The sequence below is a fragment of the Oxyura jamaicensis genome, chromosome Z (genome assembly GCF_011077185.1).
Source record: "Oxyura jamaicensis isolate SHBP4307 breed ruddy duck chromosome Z, BPBGC_Ojam_1.0, whole genome shotgun sequence".
NCBI lineage: Eukaryota > Metazoa > Chordata > Aves > Anseriformes > Anatidae > Oxyura > Oxyura jamaicensis.
In genome coordinates, this window is record NC_048926.1 from 23,074,078 (window position 1) to 23,096,120 (window position 22,043).

Below are 22,043 nucleotides of genomic sequence, written 5' to 3' on the forward strand. Positions count from 1 at the left end.
GTAACACTGTTTTGCTTTTAAAAGATGCCATACTTATTTATTATCCAGCTCTGGAAGGCTTAAGCTGCTGAAGAAAAAGTATGAAACTAAAATGGCTGTAGACTTCTTAGTTCAAGGACAGATATTTCCCCCCCTAAACAAGCATATTTAAAAACAGGCAAAAAACAACTAGATGTAACATGGTGCAGATGTTGCAGGAGGACCAGGGAAAACATTACATTTATTAACATGAAACTGTAGTTAAATGTTCTCTGCTGTACATAAAAGACAGTTCAGAATGGTCTTTGCATTAGTCAGCTATGTGATTTTAATCAAGATTTTGGATGACTGTCCTTTAAACTGACCTCTGCCTACAGATCTTCATGCCTGATTTGGTAATCAGAGTATTGGAGTTGAGAATTTGTGCTCTGAGAAGTACAGTTATGGGGAAGAAAAATAATATAGGGGAAAGTCTGTAACAGAGCAGTTTATATTTGAAGTTAAGTTTAGCAAGGGGGTAGGGAAGCTTTTTTTGTTCTCATACCGCAGTGTTATCCAGCAGGTAGTGTACAGGTCTGTCTGAAATGTGGGGAAAGAGAGACCTCTTACCAACAACAGCAGCCTAGCTACATTTCTTGCCAAGCTGTGACCAGAAGAATCTTACTGAGGACTCTCTCAGGACTCTCTCTACTTAGTTGTTTCATAAAAGTATATGTTGCCTCAGTGCTGGACAAAGACATAAGGCATGCTTACCTGGATCTTCAGTTTGTTCTTAAAAACAGGATGAAAATTCTTCCCTCCCCAGCCAAAAACAACAACAACAACAACAAAAACAAAAAACAGTAAATGAAATGGTTCTTCCATTAGGAGATGTGTTTGTTGCCGTTACCTAGTGTGAAATTTCCAGCAGGTGTAGTTACAATTTTCATGCGCATATCCTCTTTACCAGTGCCCCAGTCAACCACAAAACATTTTGGACTGTATTCTGGAGTCCAGGTGACAACTGCATCAGTTCCCTGAGGTTTAACATTGATTTGGCCAGGCAAGTCTGTGAACAAATGTACCATTAGACTTGAATGAACAGGAAAACAGTCTGTCCCTCCCCCCTTTCACTCTTTTTCTGTCTTTTGCTCTGAGTCATTTCAAGATTCTTCATTAAGTAGCTATTGTGAGGATGACTGGTATATAGTAATGTCTACACTTTTATGTCAATAAAGAAAATTTAGCAGCTAATACTTTGCAGTGGTCTCTGGGAACACCAATGTTAATTGATGTTCATGACCTTTAATTTCTTACAATTGGATATGTGGAAATGGTTGTTCCATGGCTCAAGAAGTAGCAGCCTGACATTGCTAAACAGCCTCCTGAGGACTGCTATTAACTGCTACATATAGAGCAAATGTGAGACCACTTATACCTGGGGGAGGAGAAGGGGCAAATTACAGATTGTAACTATGCAATTTCATATTTTATATTCTTCCAGAAAAAATCAAAATGCTTTAAAAGTTCTGCTGTTTTCTAAGACAGATTATTAAACTAGGGAACACCTTCTGCGTGAAACTAATGGGGAAAAGAAACAACTTGTCATGTATTATAAGAGGTGAATATTATGGCAGGCAGAAAAAATTCTCCATTTTATCTTGTATCTGAAAACCAATGAGTAGAATTAAAGAAAATATCTTTACTAGCCAAGAAAAAATTGTGCATGCAGAGGAGGAATTTATCCTGGGAGCAGAGTTCGTGCAAGTATCTTCCCAGTAATTCATCATAGGTATAGAGAACCTGCCTGTAAGTAACCAAATCTAGAACAGATATCTGGAGATTGCTGTGAAGAACAGGCAGCAATTTAGTAAACAGGTAGCTGTCAGATGAAATATGGCTTGAGGTGAAAGTATGTATTACATCAGAAGAAAGAGAAGCAGTCAAATGTAAGGACCAAAATGAATTGTGCATTTGCAGGGCAAAGGAGAATGTAATGAGGGGTGTGTGATAGAAAATTATAGAAAACAATTAGAAAACTAATTGTTTGCAGATATCTGGTGCTTGCACCCTTGTTCACCAAAGCATTCTGTACCTTGTTTAAAAAAAAAAAAAAAGAAGAAGGAAGAAGAGTAATAGAATCATAAAATACCCTGAGTTGGAAGGGGGCCCACAAGGATCATGGACTCCACTCAAGACCACCCCAAAATCAGACCAGATGTCTGGGAGCATTGTCCAAACGCTCCTTGAACTCTGGCAGGCTCGGTGCTGTGCCCACTGCTCTGGGGAGCCTGTCCCAGTGCCCGACCACCCTCTGGGTGCAGAACCTTTCCCTAACCCCCAGCCTGACCCTCCCCTGTCCCAGCTCCATGCTGTTCCCTCGGGTCCTGTCGCTGTCCCCAGAGAGCAGAGCTCAGCGCCTGCCCCTCCGCTCCCCTCGTGAGGGAGCTGCAGGCCGCCATGAGGCCTCCCCTCAGCCTGCTCTGCTCTGGGATGAGCAAACCAAGGGGGCTCTTCCCCTCTAGACCCTTCACCATCCTGGTTGCCCTCCTTTGGACACTTCTTATATTGTGGGGCCCAAAACTGCACACAGTGTTTGCGGCAAGGCCATACGAGCGCAGAGCAGAGCAGGACAATCCCTTCCCTCGACCAGCTAGCAGTGCTGTGCCTGATGCATACCAGGGTACATCTGGCCCTTTTGGCTGCCAGGGCACGCTGCTGTCTAATGTTCAACTTGCTGTCAACCAGAACCCCCAGATCCATTTCTCAAGCCTCATATCCCCAGGTCTGTATGTACAGCAAGGTTTGCCTTTTCCCAGGTGCAGCGCTTGCTCTTGTTAAACTTCATGTGCTTGACGATTGCCCAGGCCTTTAATTTGCCAAGGTATCTTTGCAAGGCCTCGCTGCCCTTGATGGAGTCAACATCTCCTCCTAATTTAGTGTTGACCACCAACTTACTTAGTATACATTCAAGTTATGTTAAATACAAGGAATAATAAATTGCATGGTGATGTTAACAAGGAGTGTTAAATTGCTCAATCTGTTAATTTATATCAAAATAATAAAACTTCTCCACAACTTTATTGAGTAAATGTTAAAGTTAGTACCTGTTGCAGAGGAATCTGGGACAATGTAGATGGTCTGTGGAGATTCTCCTTCTTTGTTATAGGCAGAAATATGAACCCTATAATAAGCCATAGAGAGATTTAGAAGAACATTTCTGTCCTTTAGAATGATGCGATTTTGTGAGTCTGCACAACTGTTGGGTATTCTTTCAACATCAATGTAGTATCCAAGGATGTTCTCACTTTGCATTACCTAGAAAGAGGAAGAAGATTATTTCAGGAAAATATTCTTCATTGAGAGGGTGGTTGGGCATTGGAACAGCCTCCCCAGGGACGTGGTCATGGCACCAAGCCTGCTGGAGTTCAAGAAGAGTTTGGACAACACTTTCAGACACATGGTCTGATCTATTTATTTATTTATTTATTTATGGGTGGTCCTTTGGGTACCCAGGAGTTGGACTTGATCCTTGTGGATCCCTTCTAACTCAAATATTCTATGATTCTATGATCTTATAGAAGTTATGTCCTGTGTAGAAAATCAAGAGCAATGGAATTGTATAAACAAAATGTCAGATTTAATAATGGTGATAAAATAATATTTCAGTTAGGTTCTCAGTAATCAATTAAGCAAAGTATTTTCTTAATATTAACAGTATTCTTAAATTGAGAGGATTTAAGCAGTTTTGAGTGTTTTGCTTAACTGGGATCTTGGTTATGTGCATCCAACTAGTAATAGCAGCAGTGAAGCAGCCATAACATTCTCTACATTTCACTGGAACATATACCCCTCATAATTAGGAATTTGAAAGTTAATGAGAGGTGTTGAATTGAAGTTTATGCCTCTGGGAATGTTCATCTACTAGACTCTGTTAGACATCCAGTCTCTTTGAGGATAAATGCTGATAATTATACTACAACTTTGGAGTATGTTACATAGCTATTGATACAAATTTTTAGGTGATGATGGTTCACTCATTATTTTATTGCATGAATCTTCACAGCAGATCAGAAAATGAGTGGACAGAAATTCAAACCACTGCAGTCTAGATAGAAACTGAAAGAAATACAAGGAAGTCTAGGAACTGTGCGAAAATTGCTTCTGATATCCAGTGTGTCTATTATTTCTTAGTCATTGGCAGTGAATTAATAGTGTAAAGAAAACACTAAAGTAGGAGGTCAAGTTATCTTAGTGAAATAATTGGATAAATTTGGACTAACATAGATGGGATGATGGTCAACAAATTTAAAAGGCAAAGACATACATGCTGAGAGGGATTTCTGCTAAACGTGGAAGTTCTTAAAATGGAAAGGAAAGAAGTTTATCCCAGCATATGGAGGGATGAACTAGTGCCCTTATCTGAAGCTCTGGTGAAGCTGCTGGGGGAATAGCATTATGATTCTCTCACCAGACTTGGAAAGTAGAAAATATCTATGTGTAGGAGAAATGATTCATAGAATATCTTGCATATGAGGTCTACTACACAAGTAGAAACAAGCAGAGCTTAACTTTCTTAAATTAGCAACGTGAGACTGGAAAAGGCAAGCACTGTGCAGTGCAGCAGGAGGCCTTATGTTATTTCCAGTGAGGAAAGCAATATGTAATGCCTGCTTGGATGTTCACAGCTGAAGCCATCTATCTTGTGTCTTTTGGTCCAAACTCTGTAGAGTTTACACATGGAACATTAACAAGAACAGAGGAGTTATGCCTAGTCTCTACAATTTTAAAGCTATTTTGTTTCTTTGTTTATCTCAAATTGGCTTAAACAAGTAAGGCAGCAGAAACTTTTTTTTTTTTTTTTTCCTCTTCATTTACCGTATTAATTATTGAGTATACTCCTTTCTTCTGCCTCTTCAATGTTTGCTGAAGCCATCTGGACTTTAATCTTATTTGGTATACTAGATTAGGAGAAGAGATTTCCTGAAAGAAGGTGCTAGCCTTGATTTTGTATTTAAAGTACATAGTTTTTACTCAAAGCACTTTAGCGGAGAATGCTTTCTTGTCTTAACATTTAAATTGGCACATACAATCCACTTCTTTATCTCAAAATGAATCATTTACTTTGCAGCTTTGCCTTCTTCTCAGGAGATAAAGGAAAAGAAGGGATATCTCATCCCAATCAGAAGCGTAGGTGTCTACTTCCTCTGCTATTTTTTTCTTTCCCTTACAAAAAACCACATGGGGTAATTACAAAACTTTCCAGATTTTCTTGATATTTCAAAACTCTGCCAGTCTCTGTCTTTTCTGCTTTAGACATTCCCTATGACAAGTTTCTGGGAGTCTGTAGATGTTCCTTCTCTCAGCATCCACATAGCCTTAGTTTCCACATGAAAACCTGCAGGCACACCTTGCTCTACAAAATTGCCTATGGGCCTCTTAAATGTGAATTCACGACTGTCAATTATCCATTTCTTGCCAAGAGAATTTCAGCTGGTTCAATTGACTGATAAACTGTAGTCAGTCTGCTGGTAATGACACCTGCTACAGAAGGGGAGAAGCCTCTCACTTCTAAAGTCAATTTTAAATTTCATTAGGGGAAACATGAAGCTAGATGTTCTTGTAAGCCAGAACACTTTTTCTTTCCTTTCCTCTCTGGATTATAATGTATTTGCACTTCTGAATTAGCAAATTAGTAGACTTACTAAGTGCTTTTCTGAAAAGTTTTGGTCTCTGTTGAGAATATGAATGTTCCTTAGGAATGTGTCAAACACAATGTACATTTCTTGAACATGTTAAGGCTTGCAAGGATCTTTCAAGAAAAGCTTAATTCTAAAACAAGCCTGAGGCACACCAATTCTTGATGTTAGCTGGAAATAATATTAATTCTAGTTAGTGACTTGAGCCTAGAAATTGCTATTTTAATATTTTTAAGTAAAAAAATAAATAGTTTATAAACTGGTGTAGTTTCTGCTTGCTAGTTTCTAGCACCTGGCACAGAACCACACAAATTCAGTGAATCCTGAAGCACAAATTCAATATTCAATGCTTTTTCTTTGTACACTGTAGCCTCAATAAAATGAGAAAGACTATTTTCTTCCTATAAAATAATGAATGAATAGCATGGATATAACGGAAGGGACCCATTCTCAAGAGAACATTACCTCCCACTTAAGAAGAACACTTCTTCTGCCTGGAGAGATTTCTGTAGTTGCATTATATGATATTCTTGGCTTGCTCATGAGCTCTGGTAAACATGGGAAAATAGGGAGACATGCACTCATATAAATCAGTTGATCTTCATATTTTCAATAGTATCTGACAATGCTATTTCCTATGATATAAAATTGGAAAAGGATTTTACACTCATGCTTATTCACATGAAACCATCTTTCACTTACTGTGAGGGACCAAAATCTCTCTACTCCAAATGCAAACACAGTGAAGACCATCCTTGGCTATGCATCTGAGCTGAACAATGTATGAAGCTGTAGCATTTAAATTTGAAACAGTGATGTTGACAGCATTGCTTTCTATGGGCACCTAAAAACAAATGATGTTTAATGTATGTGGCAGTAATAAAACGTAATACATAATATTATAAACATAATAAAGCCTAGTCTTTTATTAACTGTTTACTAAGTCAAGGACCATTATTCTGACTGCAGAAGAAAGTAGCAGTCCCCATCATAAAATAATTGCTACATATCTTAGTCAGTTTCTTCTAATTATTTCAAGTTTATGCTTTCTTCTTTGTGCTCTAACTCTGTTCAGCCAGGGCATGTAAGCTGTAGTGTAGATCTAAACATTGTTTGTTTGCTTTTTTAAATGGATTAGGCAGATATGATGAAAAATTATCAGTTACTTAACTTTGATACTTGCTGGCATTCTGAAGAACAACATCACAATTATCTGATCTCTACTAAGTCTGAAAACTTAATGATGCCAGCAAAGAAAGAAATATGGACCATCACTTGATGTGTAACCAGGACTTGGGATTTTATCTCATTTCTAATATTTCTAATATCTTCTGTAGATCCTCAGCTTTTCCACTCTTGATGGTTGTGTCTTATTTTCTGGTTAAATTACGAGCTAACACATTGTTTTTTTTTTTTTTTTTTTTTTTTTTGCCTTTTTCTCTTTTTCCTATTTTTTTTTTCTTTTTCTTTTCTGTATAAACCTATTAATTTGTCTCTCTCATACAGCTCAGGATCTGTCAGAACAAAACTAAGAGATCTGAGATTTGCCTTCAAATTCAATGCTATGCTTTCTTGCTATCCATATTTCAATGCCCTTCAGTAGCATCCTGTTTACATCTTGCCATATGTGCTATTGTAAGGCACCTCATGTTCTCAAGTAATTGGCATCTGGAAATACTTACTAGTGTCCACTGAGTGGTTTCTGTGAGTGCTTCTCTGTATCTCAGTTCATATTGTGTAGGAGTTGCAGGCATGTCCCATTTTATTATCAGTTGGTTTGTTATCTGATGAGCATTTATGTTAGATGGTGTCAAGCACTTCCCTAAAATGGGAAATATGCATATGTTATCAATACAAGAGAAGCAGGAAAGCTTTGATAATTATGTGTCAGGTGTGTTGGTGTGTTTCACTGAAAATAAAATATAAGACTTGGCTCAGAGTACCAAACACTGCAAGACTTTTAAAAGACTGGAAATAAATTATTATTACTAAATCTTTATGGCATCAACAAAATAGGATTGTTCCTCTTGCAATTCTTTTGTGAATGCTTCTCCTGATATCAGGAAGACCCTTTTTCTGAAGTGGTGCTATTCTGAATGAGTCTGAATGGCAAAATCAAAATGTCAATAGTACCTAAAATCATGTTATGTAGAAAAGTTTACAGAACTTAATGGCTTCCAATTTCAGCAACTGTGTTTAGCTATGTAATTTTAAATGTAAATACATTTTGTTTCCCCTACAATAAAAGCAAGGTGGCCAAAAGTCTCCAAAGGAGGTCATAGTGATAATTTGGTTGTACTGTAGTGCCTGTCAGTGGTGAGAAGCACTTTTTTACTTGGAACATAATTACTCTGAGAAGGTGGGGCTTTGGGAAGATCTTGAAGTTATCTCAGTGATTTGATACTCTAGAGAATCTGTGAACAAATATCTAAACTGCATAGTTCATAGGATTTCTTTTTTCATACATCCCCAGAAGTACTTTGTAACAGGCACAAGCCTGAGAAAATAGTTGAAACTCGAAAAGATTTCTTAAAACTTTAACGCTCTATAGCAAGAATTCCTTAAATGCCTGCTACTGAGTCAGCCTGCCCTTTTTATACCCATAAAGAAGGTAGGAAAACCACCAGAGAGCAGAGGAAGCTGGTAAAGTATGGTACACAAAGATATTTTCAGTATATATTTTGTGGGATATAACTATTTTATAGTCTAGCAAATGTTTTAAAGTCCTGCTCCAAAAAAACATTTGATAAAATATAAAAAAGATATAACCAAAGACTTCTGCAATTTATTTCAATCCAAATAAGCCAAACTGCAACACTCTGAATTAGTAAAAAGAGCATGTGTATAGTGTATATCAGGAGTTACCATTTTGAAAATAATTTTGAAGAAAACGCTACCACGGTACCACTGTTTCAGCTGGATGATGAACTAATACAAATCATGAAGATGTTGTACCTGCTTTGCTTGGTGTTAATGAGATGTTCTTTCCTTTCACACAGCTGTCATGGGCATAATTCACTGCTATCCAAATAGATGCAGAGCGTTGCATGAAGAGATCCTTTCGTTCTATTGTGATGGTGGGTGATGATGTATTTCTTTGGAAAAGCCTTTGGATTCTTTCCCTTCACAAAAGAGGAATCAGAATGAAGACCAAACTTTTCTGAGCAGCTTGAAACAACAAACGTAATTCCAGTACCACAGTAATTCTAGCTAATTTAAACTTGTAAATCTGTTTTATGTGGTAGAAAACTTAAATTCTTTAAATTTATAATGCACAGAGTGGTACAAGACAAAATCTGTATGGCCTTCTTGTACTAATAATTGAATGTAAATAGCATTCAGAAGGTATAATTTTAGGTTAGAAATTACTTCATAAAATCTGCTTGCCACCTACAATGGAGATACATAAATTCCTTGAATTAATCTAAATTACCACAAAGGTATGAAAAACGTTGTGTATTATGGTGTTATGCCTGTCTTCTGACTAAAGTCTTATGCTTTGCAGGAACCAGACATAGATAATTAAATGCCACCTCAGTCCTCAGACCTGTAGATTTCTCCTAAGTATACCTAAGTATGAAAATGGCCCAGGAAGTCTGAGAAATTTCATTATTTTCACCCACAGTTAGTGGCTGCCCATGCCTGATGCTTCTGTGTGTTTGTAGTTCCAACATTCATCAAGGAAGGGGATTTCTCTGCTTAAAGGTTACTAAAAGTTGGGCCTCCTAGACAAACACCCTATTCCTCAGATTTTACACTAGTACTCTGTACTCCTGTAGATACTGCAATATCATGGGAATAATAACATGGGAAGTGCCTAAGCAGGTGCTCCTCTCATCCTCAGTTACTTGCCTTCAAGAACACTCTTTCAAGAACAATACTAAAGGAAAAATTCAGTCTCCCTTCTCCTTTGTTTACAAATTCCTTATTTTACTGCATTCGTTAGAAGCAGGAAATACCTCCATTTTTTAAAAATGTCTCCAAGTCTTTCCCCTCCATAGCCTTGTGTAATGGTTGAAGATGCAACAGTAAAAGTAAGTCAACAGGGCAAGTCTACCATGTACAGAATATATTTGCAAGATACAAAGTGCCTCCAACTCATGGTGACTGTGCAGTAAAGCTTTTTTATATAAATTACTTCCGTAATTACTATGTGCTTCGGACTAGTTGATGGAAAGATACTTTATGCCACCTTGATTCTCACCCAAATCCAATAGCTGGCCAATTCTCTGTTATAAATTTAAACAAATTCAGTGGCCAAAAGGTATGTTGACTGTCCAGTACTATTTGGAGCCATTCAGGCACTTTACACTGTTTTGGCCAAAACCATTTAATGCAGATAGGAGTCCACAGTTCACAGAATCACAAAACAGCTGAGGTCGTATTGGACCTCTGGATATCAGCTTGTCCAATATTACTGCTCAAAGGAGGATCATCTAGGGCAGTCAACAGCAGGGAGAAGAGCACGTGTTAGAGCCAATCCTGTGTCAATATACACTGTCCTTGTAGTTCCATTAGAGAGGAAACCTCTTGCTATCTGGACTGGCTGAAGCCAGCTGAGATTTTGGCCTTTTCCAGTGAACTGTAGTGAAAACTGAAATTCTGCCAATGTCCTACATGCAACCAATTGCCACAAAAAAGTTCTCTTGGGTAGTGGAGGGTTTGGGACTAGCATGTGAATGTAAAGAATATGTAAAGAACAGCAGGGATGGGGATAATGAATAAACACTTAAAGGGGAAAGATTTAACTTTACTTTGGTGTTTCCTCATCACTCAGTCATGTTTCCTTCATGAAAAGGACTTAAATGGTAGGCTGTTCCTGTTCTGTCTAGGCTTTCCCTCACAATCTCTGACACACACGGAACAGATTTTTCCAGGCTAAAGCTGTGCCGATTCAATGTTCTTAAAAAGAAATGGGTAGGTATACAAATTACCTACCTACTTATTTCAAGTGTTAAATGTGCTGATCATAACAGAATATTAAATAACTTGTACTTATTGCAAGTTGGCACCTGCTGCTACCTCCAGTGGGAAGGTATTGATGGAGCCAGGGAGAATAATCACACACAGAAGGTAGCTGCCTTGCTAGTCTGCAGTGTGCAGATCACCTGGGGAATTTGCCAGCGTAGTGAACATTTTCTTAGCTTCAGGAGATGCTCCTAACCACAGCTTTTTTTTTTTTTTTTTTTTTTAAAAAAAAAAAAGGCAGAGAGCAAAGAGCAGTGTGATATGTGGTAACATATTCAGCTATAAGTATCAGGATTTGCCAACAGCATACAGTATTGTAACCTGTGTACCCCACGATGTGGCCTTATGGCACAGATTGTGCCTTCTGATTTCAGTTCCCTCTTTCTAAACATGCCCTTAATCTCGTGGGAGATCCCAAATATGTAGATATAAAATGAGGAAAATTCCTTTTATAATGATGGTACTGAGACAGCAACCTGCTTTGTTCTTTTTAAAAAAGCACTGTGCAGATGTTTATTTAATCTGCCTATCCGCATTAAAAATGGGTTTTTGTTTTAACTTCCTCAAAAAACGGAGCATGAAAACTGAAGATACCCATATTATGAGATTAACACCTACAAGTTAATTCTGGCTATTAAACTTGATAATTCAAAATTGCAGTAAAATACTTCAAAATCTATGTTTCGTACATGCCACATCTAATATCTCATTTGATACATGGCTTAATATAATATGTAATGTATAATACGTGTATTAGTGTTGAATATTCAGTGCAAATCAATAGGCAAAAATTGAAACAATTAATGTGATCTGTGGAAATAGCTTTTCAAACAGACATGTTGGAAGTATAAAAAAATGAAAAGTCTAATAACCAGCAAAATATAGAAAGAAAAAATAATTGCTTCTCAGATAAGCATGATTTACTGGATGGGAAGAGGTTTCTTGCAAGACCATTTACATGTTGTCAGTGGACAGTGAAGAAAATTACTGGTATGAAGAGCTTGTTTCACTTCTCTGCAACAGTGCTACTGACTTACAAAGTTGTCCTGTTTTTTTATTTTTATTTTTTATTTTTATTTTTATTTTTTAAACAGGGAGTGAAGATACGGGTCTAATCTTGATCAAAGTTTAATGAATCCGTGAAAGAGACAGGTAAACACAGTTGCTGCTGAGGTCCTCCCAGTCTGATCCAGAGTAGCTTTGCCAGTCACCTTTCACAAAATTAGGAAATGGTAAATCACTCTTCCTCAGATTGGACAGAGCAATTGCTGAATCTATGCACCTATTTCAGATTTTTTCTGTATATATTTTCCATTCAAGAAGAGGTTATAGCTGTTTCTACATTGACAATTAAGTTAATCTAAGCTTCTGCTTGGCACTGTGTGTGCTTGGCAATGCCAACCTCCTTACAGTTTGGAACGGGCAGCTCTTACCAAATCAATATGAGGAGTGAGGAAAGATTTTGATCAGTATTGTATAATAACCTATAATGGGATGAAATGCATCAGAACACATCTCAGGCAGGTAAGAATAATGCCAAACAGCGATAAGAGCTTTTCATTTTCTGAAGTGACTTTTAGACTTACCATTTTAAGAATAAGGTGTAATTAACAGTATTTGGAGCACTGGGTGCTGGCAACCAGGTGCAAGTTAGATCCTCACTTATTTCTTTGTAGCACATCAATTCATTGTCCCAGTCTGCAAAATGGAAACATGCAGATTGGAAAACACCCATCGCAAGCAAATATTTACCATCAAAAAAGTACAAGATGGCTAGGAGAATCAAAATAAATATATATATATATAAAACCATTATATTCTTTGTGCAATGAAATAAGTACTAGCTGTGTGATCCCTTATGCCATGTTTATTCTCAAGGCAAGCACCTCACTAATGCTCAGAACAAGGGACAGAAACATTTAGAGAGACTAAACATTATGAGTTGCAATGTTTCCAAGGAAAAACTAGTTTTCCTACATGGCAGTAAAAACGGAGAATTGTTCCAATGTTTTGCATTCTCTTTACCACCTATTACATACCAAATAATGTAGTACTGAAATGCTTGCCATGGTTTTTCTTGTGGCTTCAGTGTTTTTACACCTTTGAACTGTGTTTCTCTCCTACAACACTGACATCTTGCTTGCAGTTTGCCTCTGTGCTTATTTAAAGCTTAAACTGGTTAAACTGTTTGTTGTTGTTGATGTTGATTTTTTGTTGTTGTTTGGTTGGTTTTTTATTTTTATTTTTTTCAATTCTGACTGGAATATCTTTATGCTACTGGAAGCACTCTCTGGCAGAACTAATTCCATGCATTCAAGGAAGCACTTCCAGCTGCTGATAATATATTTTGCTAACTTTGAAGAAAGTTATTGCAAGACAGTCTCCCTATAGTAGATGACCAAAATGTTAGCACCTCTCTGCTAACAGACCTTCGATTTTTATCTCCCACGTCTGCTCTGCTCTGGTTTCACACCTTCCTGATCTGGCAGTTAGTGCCTTTTGTGCTCTCAGTGTCTGCAAAAGCAGTGGTCTCAGAGCAGCAGCTGTGTGCCACTGCTCAAGGATTTGCTCGAATTTGTGCAAGGCAGTGGCTTCTGGTGGGTCACTCCAGACCCATGGTGCAAAACATATCCCCCAGGGGAGTCACTGTGGCTTGGAAATCTTGCAGAGCATGGGGCATTGGCCTTGCATGGAGGGGAGGCACAGTTCCTCAGCAGAATTACAAACTGGAGCTGGCAACAGCTTTGCTTGGAGCAGATTATTGACAGCTAAACAGGATTTTGTAGACATTTTGGAAAGCGTAGGTCAGAACTGAGGATCTTGTAGGCTTCACTCATCCCTGTGAAACATCTTAGAAAGTCAGGCAAGAATTAAAAATTTCTTGCATAATTATTTTTAAGGAGGAGTCAGAGGGAGAGAGTGGCTTCCTTTTGGTGATTATCACTAAGGGCAAATGTGGAATTTCCACAGTTTCCAAACTGAAAGAATGACTGGGGATTTTCTTGCAAAGCATTATGTCACCATAGCACAGGAATAATTATCAGCACCAGAACTGATTGACTAGACTCCAGAATTAATCTAAAACTATCAATCATCTCTATCTATCTAGAGATCCAAAGTTCAGAATAATTGCCGGAGAACAACAGAATACTGTATACTTCCAGATTCAAAAAGATCACATTACAAAGCAGGAATATAAATTTATATACGAAACAACTTCATTTTTATTTTATTTATTTTATTTTATTTTATTTTTTTTTTCACCCAAAGAGAAATTAACAACTGATGATGTTCTTAAAGAATCTCATCTAGAATCTCATCTTTTAGTTTCTGGTGGTAAAGCTAATTTCAGTATTTCAGAAATCTCTTGTCAGAAACTTTAATCATAAAATCTGACTGTTCTCCTTTTGCTTTGTGTCTTACCGTCTGAACTATTAGTTCAGAAGAATCACTCATTGTGTCTCGAACTACCACCCACACTTTTTAAAAAAGATACAGAAATAAAATGTGTTGGTTTTTCTTCTCTTCTGAAAAGTAGATAAGGATCTCAAAATGTACAGGATATTTAATATGATAATGATTTTTTCCTAATAAGTAGAGCCACGTGTTTCTTACATCTAAGAGGTTTAATAAGATGCCAGTAGACCTATTAGTCTTCAACAATAAAGGTTTGCCATTTGATAAGTAAATATATGTGTCTCTGGAGTTGGTAATGAAGGATGGTTGTGGTTCAAAGATTTACCCAGGTTCATAGAATCATAAAATTGGTTGGGTTGGAAGGGACCTTAAAGACCATCTGGTTACAAGCCCCTGCCATGGGCAGGGACACCTCCCACCAGACCAGGTTGCCCAAAGCCCCATCCAGCCTGGCCTTGAACACCTCCAGGGATGGGGCATCCACAGCTTCTCTGGGCAGCCTGTGCCACTGCCTCACCATCCTCTGAGTGAAGAATTTCCTCCTAACATCTAATCTAACTCTCCCCTCTTGTAGTTTAAAACTGTTCCCCTTATCCTGTCATTGTCTCCCCAAGCAAAAAGTTGCTCTCCACCTTTTTTATAAGCCCCCTTTAAGTATTGTAAAGCTTCAATAAGGTCACCCCATAGCCTTCTCTTCTTCAGGCTGAACAGTCCCAACTCTCTCAGCCTTTCTCATAGGAGAGAGATCATCCTTGTAGCCCTCCTCTGGACCCACGCTAACAGATCCACACCCTTCTTGTGCTGGGGGCCCCAGACCTGGATACAGCACTCCAAGTGGGGCCTCACAAGAGCAGAAGGGCAGAATCATCTCCCTCAACCTGCTGGCCACTCATTTGTTGATGCAGCCCAAGATCACAGAATCATAGAATGACCAAGGTTGGAAGGGATCTCTGAAGATCATCTAATCCAATGCCCCTGCCAAGCAGCATCACCTAGAGCACATTGTGCAGGATGGCATCCAGGCAGGTTTTGAGTATCTCTGGAGAAGGAGACTCCACAAGCTCTCTGGGCAACCTGTGCCAGTGCTCTGTCACCATCACAGTAAAGAATTTGCCTCTCATATTCAGCCGGAACCTCCTGTGCTTCACTTTGTGCCCGTTGCCTCTCATCCTGTCGCTGGGCACAAATGAAAAGAGACTGGCACCATCCTCTCAACACCCTCACCTCAGATATTTATACACTTTGTTGAGGTCTCCCCTCAGTCTTCTCTTTTCCATGTTAAACAGGCCCAGCTCTCTCAGCCTGTCCTCGTACAACAGGTGCTCCAGTCCCCTCACCATATTAGTAGCCCTCCTCTGGACTCACTCCAGTAGCTCCATGTCCCTCTTGTGCTGGGGAGCCCAGAACTGGACACAGCACTCCAGGTGTGGCCTCACCAGGGCTGAACAGAGGGGGAGGATCACCTCCCTTAACCTGCTGGCAACACTCTTCCGAATGCAGCCCAGGATACCGTTGGCCTTCTTGGCCACAAGGGCACAGTGCTGGCTCATGGTCAGCCTGCTGTCCACCAGGACTCCCAGGTCCCTCTCTGCAGAGCTGCTCTCCACCAGGTCAGCCTGCAGCCTGTACTGGTGCTTGGGGTTAATGCTCCCTAGGTGTAGGACCCTGCACTTGCCCTTCTTGAACTTCATGAAGTTCCTCTCGGTCCTACCCTCCAGCCTGTCCAGGTCCCTCTGAATGGCAGCACAGCCCTCTGGGCTATCAGCCAACCCTCCAAGCTTTGTGTCATCAACAAACTTGTGAGGGTGCACTCCATTCCACCATCCAGGTTGTTGATGAGTAAGGTGAACAACACTGGACCCAGTACCGACCCCTGGGGGACACCGCTAGCTACAGGCCTCCAAGTAGACAGTGCACCAATAAGCACAGCCTTCTGAAAATGCAGGATGCAGTTGGCCTTCTGAGCTGTAGGTGTGCACTACTGGCTCATGTTGAGCTTTTTGTCCACCAGAACCCCCGGGTCCTTCTCTGCAGGGCTGTTCTCAATGAATTCTTCTCCCAGTCTGTGCTCATGGCTGGGATTGCCCCAAACCAGGTGCAGCACCTTGCATTTGCGCTTGTTGAACCTCATGCAGTTTACTGCACATTTCTGCATTTTTACATGTACATTTTTACATGCACATTTCTCCAGCCTGTCTAGGTCCCTTTGGATGGCATCCCTTCCTTCTAATGTATCAGCTGCACCACACAGCTTGGTGTCATCTGCAAGCTTGCTGAGGGTACACCCAATCCCACTGTCCATGTTGTTGATAAAGATCTTAAACAGCACCAGTCTCAGGACAGACTCCTGAGGGACACCACTCGTTACCATGCTCCACCTGGACATAGAGCTATTGACCACCACACTCTGGGTGTGACTTTCAAACCAATTCCTTTCCACTGAATGGTCTACCCTTCAAATACAGCTCTCTCCAATATGGAGATCAGGTTGTCATGTAGGACCACGTCAAAGGGCTTGCAGAAGTCCAGGTAGATGACATTGGTCGGTCTTCCCTTGTCAACTGATGCAGTCATTGTATCACAGAAGGCCCCAAGATTGGTCAGGCACAATTTACCTTTGGTGAATCCAGGCTGGCTCTCTCAGATCATCTCCTTGTCCTGCATGTGCCTTGACATTGCTTCTAGGAGGATATGTTCTATGATTTTCCCAGGCTCATAGTAGAGACTCTGTAGTTCCCCAGGTCTTCCTTTCTATCCTTTTTAAAAATGGGATCCCAGTTTTCTGCCACCCCTGCTTGCTTTCTTAGACAGGTAGATGGAGAGATCTTGTACTCTAAGAAAAACATCCTTAAAGAGTTGCTAGCTCTGTTCAGCTCCTTTGTCCCTACAGATGATGTTCCAGGGGATCTCATCCACTAGGCCTTTTAAACAGCTGGAAATTCACTCGTTGGAAATTCAAGGTCCTGACTTTGCTCTTTGCTAGGCCCATATTTCTTGAGATCACAAACCCCAACCAGGGCATGGCCACTACATACCAGACTGCCTCCAATCTTAACCTCTTTAAATAGTTTGTCTGCACTGGTGAGCAGCAGGTCCAGTAATGCTTCTCTGGTTGGTTTGTCTAATATCTGGATGAGTCATTTATTTTCAGTGCACTCTGTGAGGGTCCAGGATTGCTCACAGCCTGCAGTGCTGCTTCCCCAGCAGACATCCAGGTGGCTGAAGTCCCCCATCAGGGTGAGAGAGTGCAAACGTGATGCTTCTAGTAGCTGAAGCTACTAGAACCTCATCCACAGGTTCTCCTTCCTCAGGCAGCCTGTAGTAGACACCATCCACAAGCTGTCCTTTTTTTTGGTGTGGTCCTTAGCTTTTGCCCACAAACTCTCAACCTATCCATGGCTGTTTCTCAGAGGCATCTCTTCACAATCAATCCCTTCCCTAACATAGAGGGCAACACCCCAGCCCCTCCTTCCCTGCCCATCTCTTCTGAAGAGCTTGTAGCACAGAACAGAGCCCCCTCTATTCCAGTGTTCCTGTTACGTGATCCATCCCACCACGTTTCAGTGATAGTAGTCAGGTCATATTTTTCTAATTGCACCATGATTTCCAACTCCTCCTGCTTGTTTTCCCAGAACACCCTTGCCAAATTACGCAGTAAAAGAGTAGTCCTCCTCTTTTCCTCACACTGATTTCTTCCTATAACCTGAATTACAGAGTGTCCCTGGCCTTTCACCACTTGGATGGCAGCTGTATTTAAATTAACAGCTGGTTTGGACCAGAAATTGTGTCATTATGGCTCAGACTTAAGACCCCCACCCCATGACACCTCCTTTCTCCTACCAAAAGAAATACACATTTCTAATGAAAGTCTGCTGCATCAGTCCAGGTGTGTGCAGCTTCCTTTTGGGAAGGTAGAGGTCAGGTCTTCATTGTTTCTACAGCAAATGTGAATAATTATTTATTTTTTTGCTTTCCTCGTCCAATCACCAAACCAAACCTTGGCCACCTGCACTCTTGATATGGTTCTCTAAGAATTGGAGAAAGTAGCAATTACTCTCACATTATTCTCCTCTTCTACTCTGAATTGCGCCTTTTGTTGACTTGGTAATTTTTCTTTTCTTTTAAATTAACAACTGGAAACAAAACCCTTTTGGAACTGCTGTAACACGTCACATCTGTATGTTTGTAACATACTGCTCCTGAAACTGTGAAATAACAGTTCTGGAGAGATGAAATCGAATAGAAACATTTCCCCCCTTCTAATAAATTTCTATGAACTTCTTTCCCAAACCATTTCTGTTAACTGAGACCCATGTGGTGACCACAGTGCTGCAGACCTGTTTCTCCCTACAGAAGCACAGGGCCTTGTGTTGTTCTTCATTCTCTTGGTATTACCAAAAAAAAAAAAAAAAAAAAAAAAAAAAAAAAAAAAAAAAGTATTTTTCTATAAAATAGTTTTCTCTATGAGACAGTTTAAAAACAGCCAAGGCAAAAATAGTAGCTTCTATGTGTGGAAACAGTGTATTTACATACCTCACTCTCACTGCCCTGGCCAAAATACTAAGTCCTATAAAGTCTCATAAAGTCCTGTAAAGTCCTCTATTACACTCTTCAGGTGAGCATATGATGTCACCCACATTTTTTTTCCACTTGTACTATATTTGTGGGTACACAAGTGCATACTGTTTTATCCTATTCCATTTTGGTTTACTGTACTGCTTCCTTTTAAAGAATTAATTATTATTGGTTCTTCTGCACCTTAGAATATTAGCCCCATGACAAGACTGTATTCTGAGATGTGCAAACAGAGGAAAAGCTTCCCCTGTACCAAAAAAATCACAATCCAGTTTCCTCTTTCAAACAAACTAACTAATTAACAAGGCTCAACTTTTGCACTCCTGTATGTATTTTTTTTTCCTGGTATTCTCAGTGATGCTTTAGTCCAATGGAGTAATAGCAAGAACTAGATAATTATGCATAGCTAATTTCAGAAAAATGCAGTCATACTGATGTTGTCTCATCTAGTGCTACTATGTAATAAAAAAAAAAATTGTCTTCCCTGCTGTGGTTCCTAGCAAGAAAAAATCCTAGCATGTAGGATTTTTTTCTGCCTACAATAAATCCAGCATGACCACCAGCTACTGTGAAATTGATATTCATTGATAAGTGTTTGGCTGCTCTTTTTTACCTTTAACTGTAATGTATTAGTTAAATCTAAACCATAAATGTTTGTCAATATAAACATCACATTTTCTACTGCCATTTGACTAGGCCACTAGGAGGCCCCTTGAAACAAGAAATAGAGACAGACCCTGTGCCTGCAGCCCTGTAATGAGTATCTGGGCCTTGAGAAAGGGTCAGAAATTCACAGCTTCTGCATGCTGGATTTCAGCCAAACAACCCTATGCCTATATTTCAAACCCAAATCACTTCAGCTGGCAGATTTCCTTCAACAATTATAGGAAATCTGAATGTTCATCTTTACAATTAAGCAGATGTTATGTGAAATATATTTACCCACCTGGAAGCTGCTTGCACAATGGAAAATCCAAGTTTAAGCAGTTACAGGAATCTAGGGTATAAAAAAGAATGCATTTAACTGAAATAAAATAAAATAAAATAAAATAAAATAAACTGTTGCAGAGTGCAGTTTCTCCTACACAGAGAACTTAATTCAGTCATGACTTTGGTCATGTATCCTTGCCTTTGAGTAGTGTTAAGAATTTTTAGCATTTATAAACAGCAGTAAGTCATGCATCAAATGAAAACTCACCTGTTGCAAATAAAAAGATAGCTGCAAGCAGAGAGTTCTTCATCTTCTCTGAAAAGAAGCATAATGATTATCATCAATGTTATACTCTCTTTAGTCTATTTTTCATACTTCCTCTTCAACTTTCCTATTCATTCCACTACCTATACTTTTGCTGGCTGAATACACCTAACCCACTTGTTAATGACAATGTGATGGACATTTGGGCTCCAAGTTATTAAATATATTTAGGAAATTCTAATTTCACCTGTGAAAAACAGAAGCTTTTCTCTTTGGTGTGCACTAGAAGTCACAATGAGATTGTTAAAGGTGTCTAAAATATCAGCAGTGTAAACCCAGTTAAGCTTAGGTTAAGCTTAAGCTTCTTTGAAAATCTATGCTAAATGTCAATGTGCAAAAAAACAAGGCAAAGTATTTGACTTACTCTAAAATGAATGATCAGACACTGTATAAATATTAGCAGCAGCAGACCCTGCCTGTCTTCTCTTCCTGCCTTCTTTTTCCATTTAAAATAAATTCACCACTGCAGAGGTGCTGTATCTGCATTGTTGGTAGCAAAATGGGGAGCCCTTATGTAGACAAAAGTCACCATAGCTGTAAATCAGGTCCACATCCATGAAGTCTGATCAGAGAACATATAAAATAACTCTAGGCAGTCCAGAACCACCATAGCTCTTGCTGCTAAATCAGTAAAGGGAAATTTTCAGAAAATTCCACTACTGTAGGAAATTTCCCTTCTGTACTCAGATAGCTGCAAGCAGAGTCTGGATTCAAACCTACCTGGTGATAGGCAAATTATTAACTTATTTTGGCAACTATGGCATATTTCAGGTTGAGTATTGAATAGCAACGAAAAATCTATTTTAAATGAATCATCTTAAAGAGAGAGTTATGGGCTTGAGTCTAGTCTACAGTGGGGGCATGTGACTAATGCACCAGCCATATCTTATCAGATTTTTGAAGGGCACATTCATAAAATAGAAATTGAATTCTACTGGGTGTTACAGGGGTTTTCCTAGTAATTAGGTTGCTTGGGCTTGGGAGTAAGCTTCAAAATGCTGAGGGGCGGTAGATACAGTTTGTGCATGCAGGTTCAAAGTCCCTCTTATCTGACTGATCCAAATATCAGCCTTGACAACACTTCCCACAAAGAATAGAGAGAGGATAGTAGTAATTTATGAGCAGTAAGGAAAAAGTGACAAAGACACAATGCAAGTCATACGTGAGAGAGGTTTTGATAGGGCTTTGCAGAGTTACAGACTCAAAGCAAACTGGAGGTCAAGAGATAAAGAATGCTACTTGAACTATGTACCTTGACTTGAAGTGATCAGGATAATCACATTTGAAGTAACCTATCCCAGATGAGAACCATGTAAGTCAGTACAACAGCAGGAACTCAGCATGCATAGAATTAGGGAAGAACATACTGTAGGGAAAGAAATGCAATAAAATAAGTCCATATGAGTGTTGCTGGATCTCTAGGTCTCAGTGTGGATGTTAATTCCATTTAAAGAAAAAAAAAATCAACTGTAAGAAATACAGAAAATGCGTTGTCAATCAAAATAGATGAAATAATCTCAAAAACTGAAATTTGTCATAGGAATAAGAACCTATTTTTGATTATAGATCAGGTATCCAGTTGCCATAGTAACCTTTGTAATGTAAAACAAAAGCTGAACTATTACTTTTAAGGTAAACTTTGCATATGAACACTTTTTCATGTGTTTAATATTTCAACTCTTTTACTGCCATGGACTTGTCTAAGAATTGCAAATGCTTTAAATTTTCCTGTTATTCAGACCAGGATAAATTATGCTGTCTCCTGTGATATGCTCAATAGTGCAGTAATGACTAGAAGAGACTACCAACTTTTTCCATGTGGTTTAAATGGTTTCTCAGACCTAGACTTATACCTTACTGTAGATGTAGTACTGGATTTCTCTCAATGTTTTTCCTCACTTGTCATTTGTTTATTTAAGTTCTGCTGTAAAAGACAACGCAGGCTCTCGGTCTCCCCTGAATGCAATCTTAACCTCTTCCATTTAGCCTGGATTACATCATGTGAATTAATATAAAACCCCACAGAATCCTTCCCTGCACTCTGTCCAATTTCAGCTGTTAACTGTTACACTTCAAAGGAAAAAGAATTTCCCAAGACACTGAAGCACAGTCAGGAACACCCTGCTGCCCCCCTCATCCTGCTTTATACCTGTAGAACTTTCTTGTACCCT

General features: G+C 39.3%; 1 protein-coding gene across 2 annotated transcripts in view; it reads right to left on the reverse strand.

Annotated features, from left to right (window-relative positions):
- LOC118155703 (interleukin-6 receptor subunit beta-like) overlaps positions 1–22,043 on the reverse strand; it is a 35,369-nt gene that overhangs the window by 12,708 nt on the left and 618 nt on the right. The window contains exons 2-10 of one of the 2 annotated variants that reach the window (XM_035309105.1): positions 19,816–19,863; positions 19,564–19,614; positions 12,212–12,323; positions 8,613–8,779; positions 7,340–7,479; positions 6,360–6,501; positions 6,123–6,205; positions 3,066–3,276; positions 869–1,027 (exon numbers count right to left, since the gene is read on the reverse strand). In XM_035309105.1, the coding sequence (XP_035164996.1) occupies positions 869–1,027; positions 3,066–3,276; positions 6,123–6,205; positions 6,360–6,501; positions 7,340–7,479; positions 8,613–8,779; positions 12,212–12,323; positions 19,564–19,614; positions 19,816–19,858 (1,108 nt within the window). In that variant the 5' untranslated portion in view covers positions 19,859–19,863. Of the gene's footprint in view, positions 1–868; positions 1,028–3,065; positions 3,277–6,122; positions 6,206–6,359; positions 6,502–7,339; positions 7,480–8,612; positions 8,780–12,211; positions 12,517–19,563; positions 19,615–19,815; positions 19,864–22,043 lie in introns of those variants that run through there. The other variant, XM_035309104.1, reaches the window with a different exon arrangement.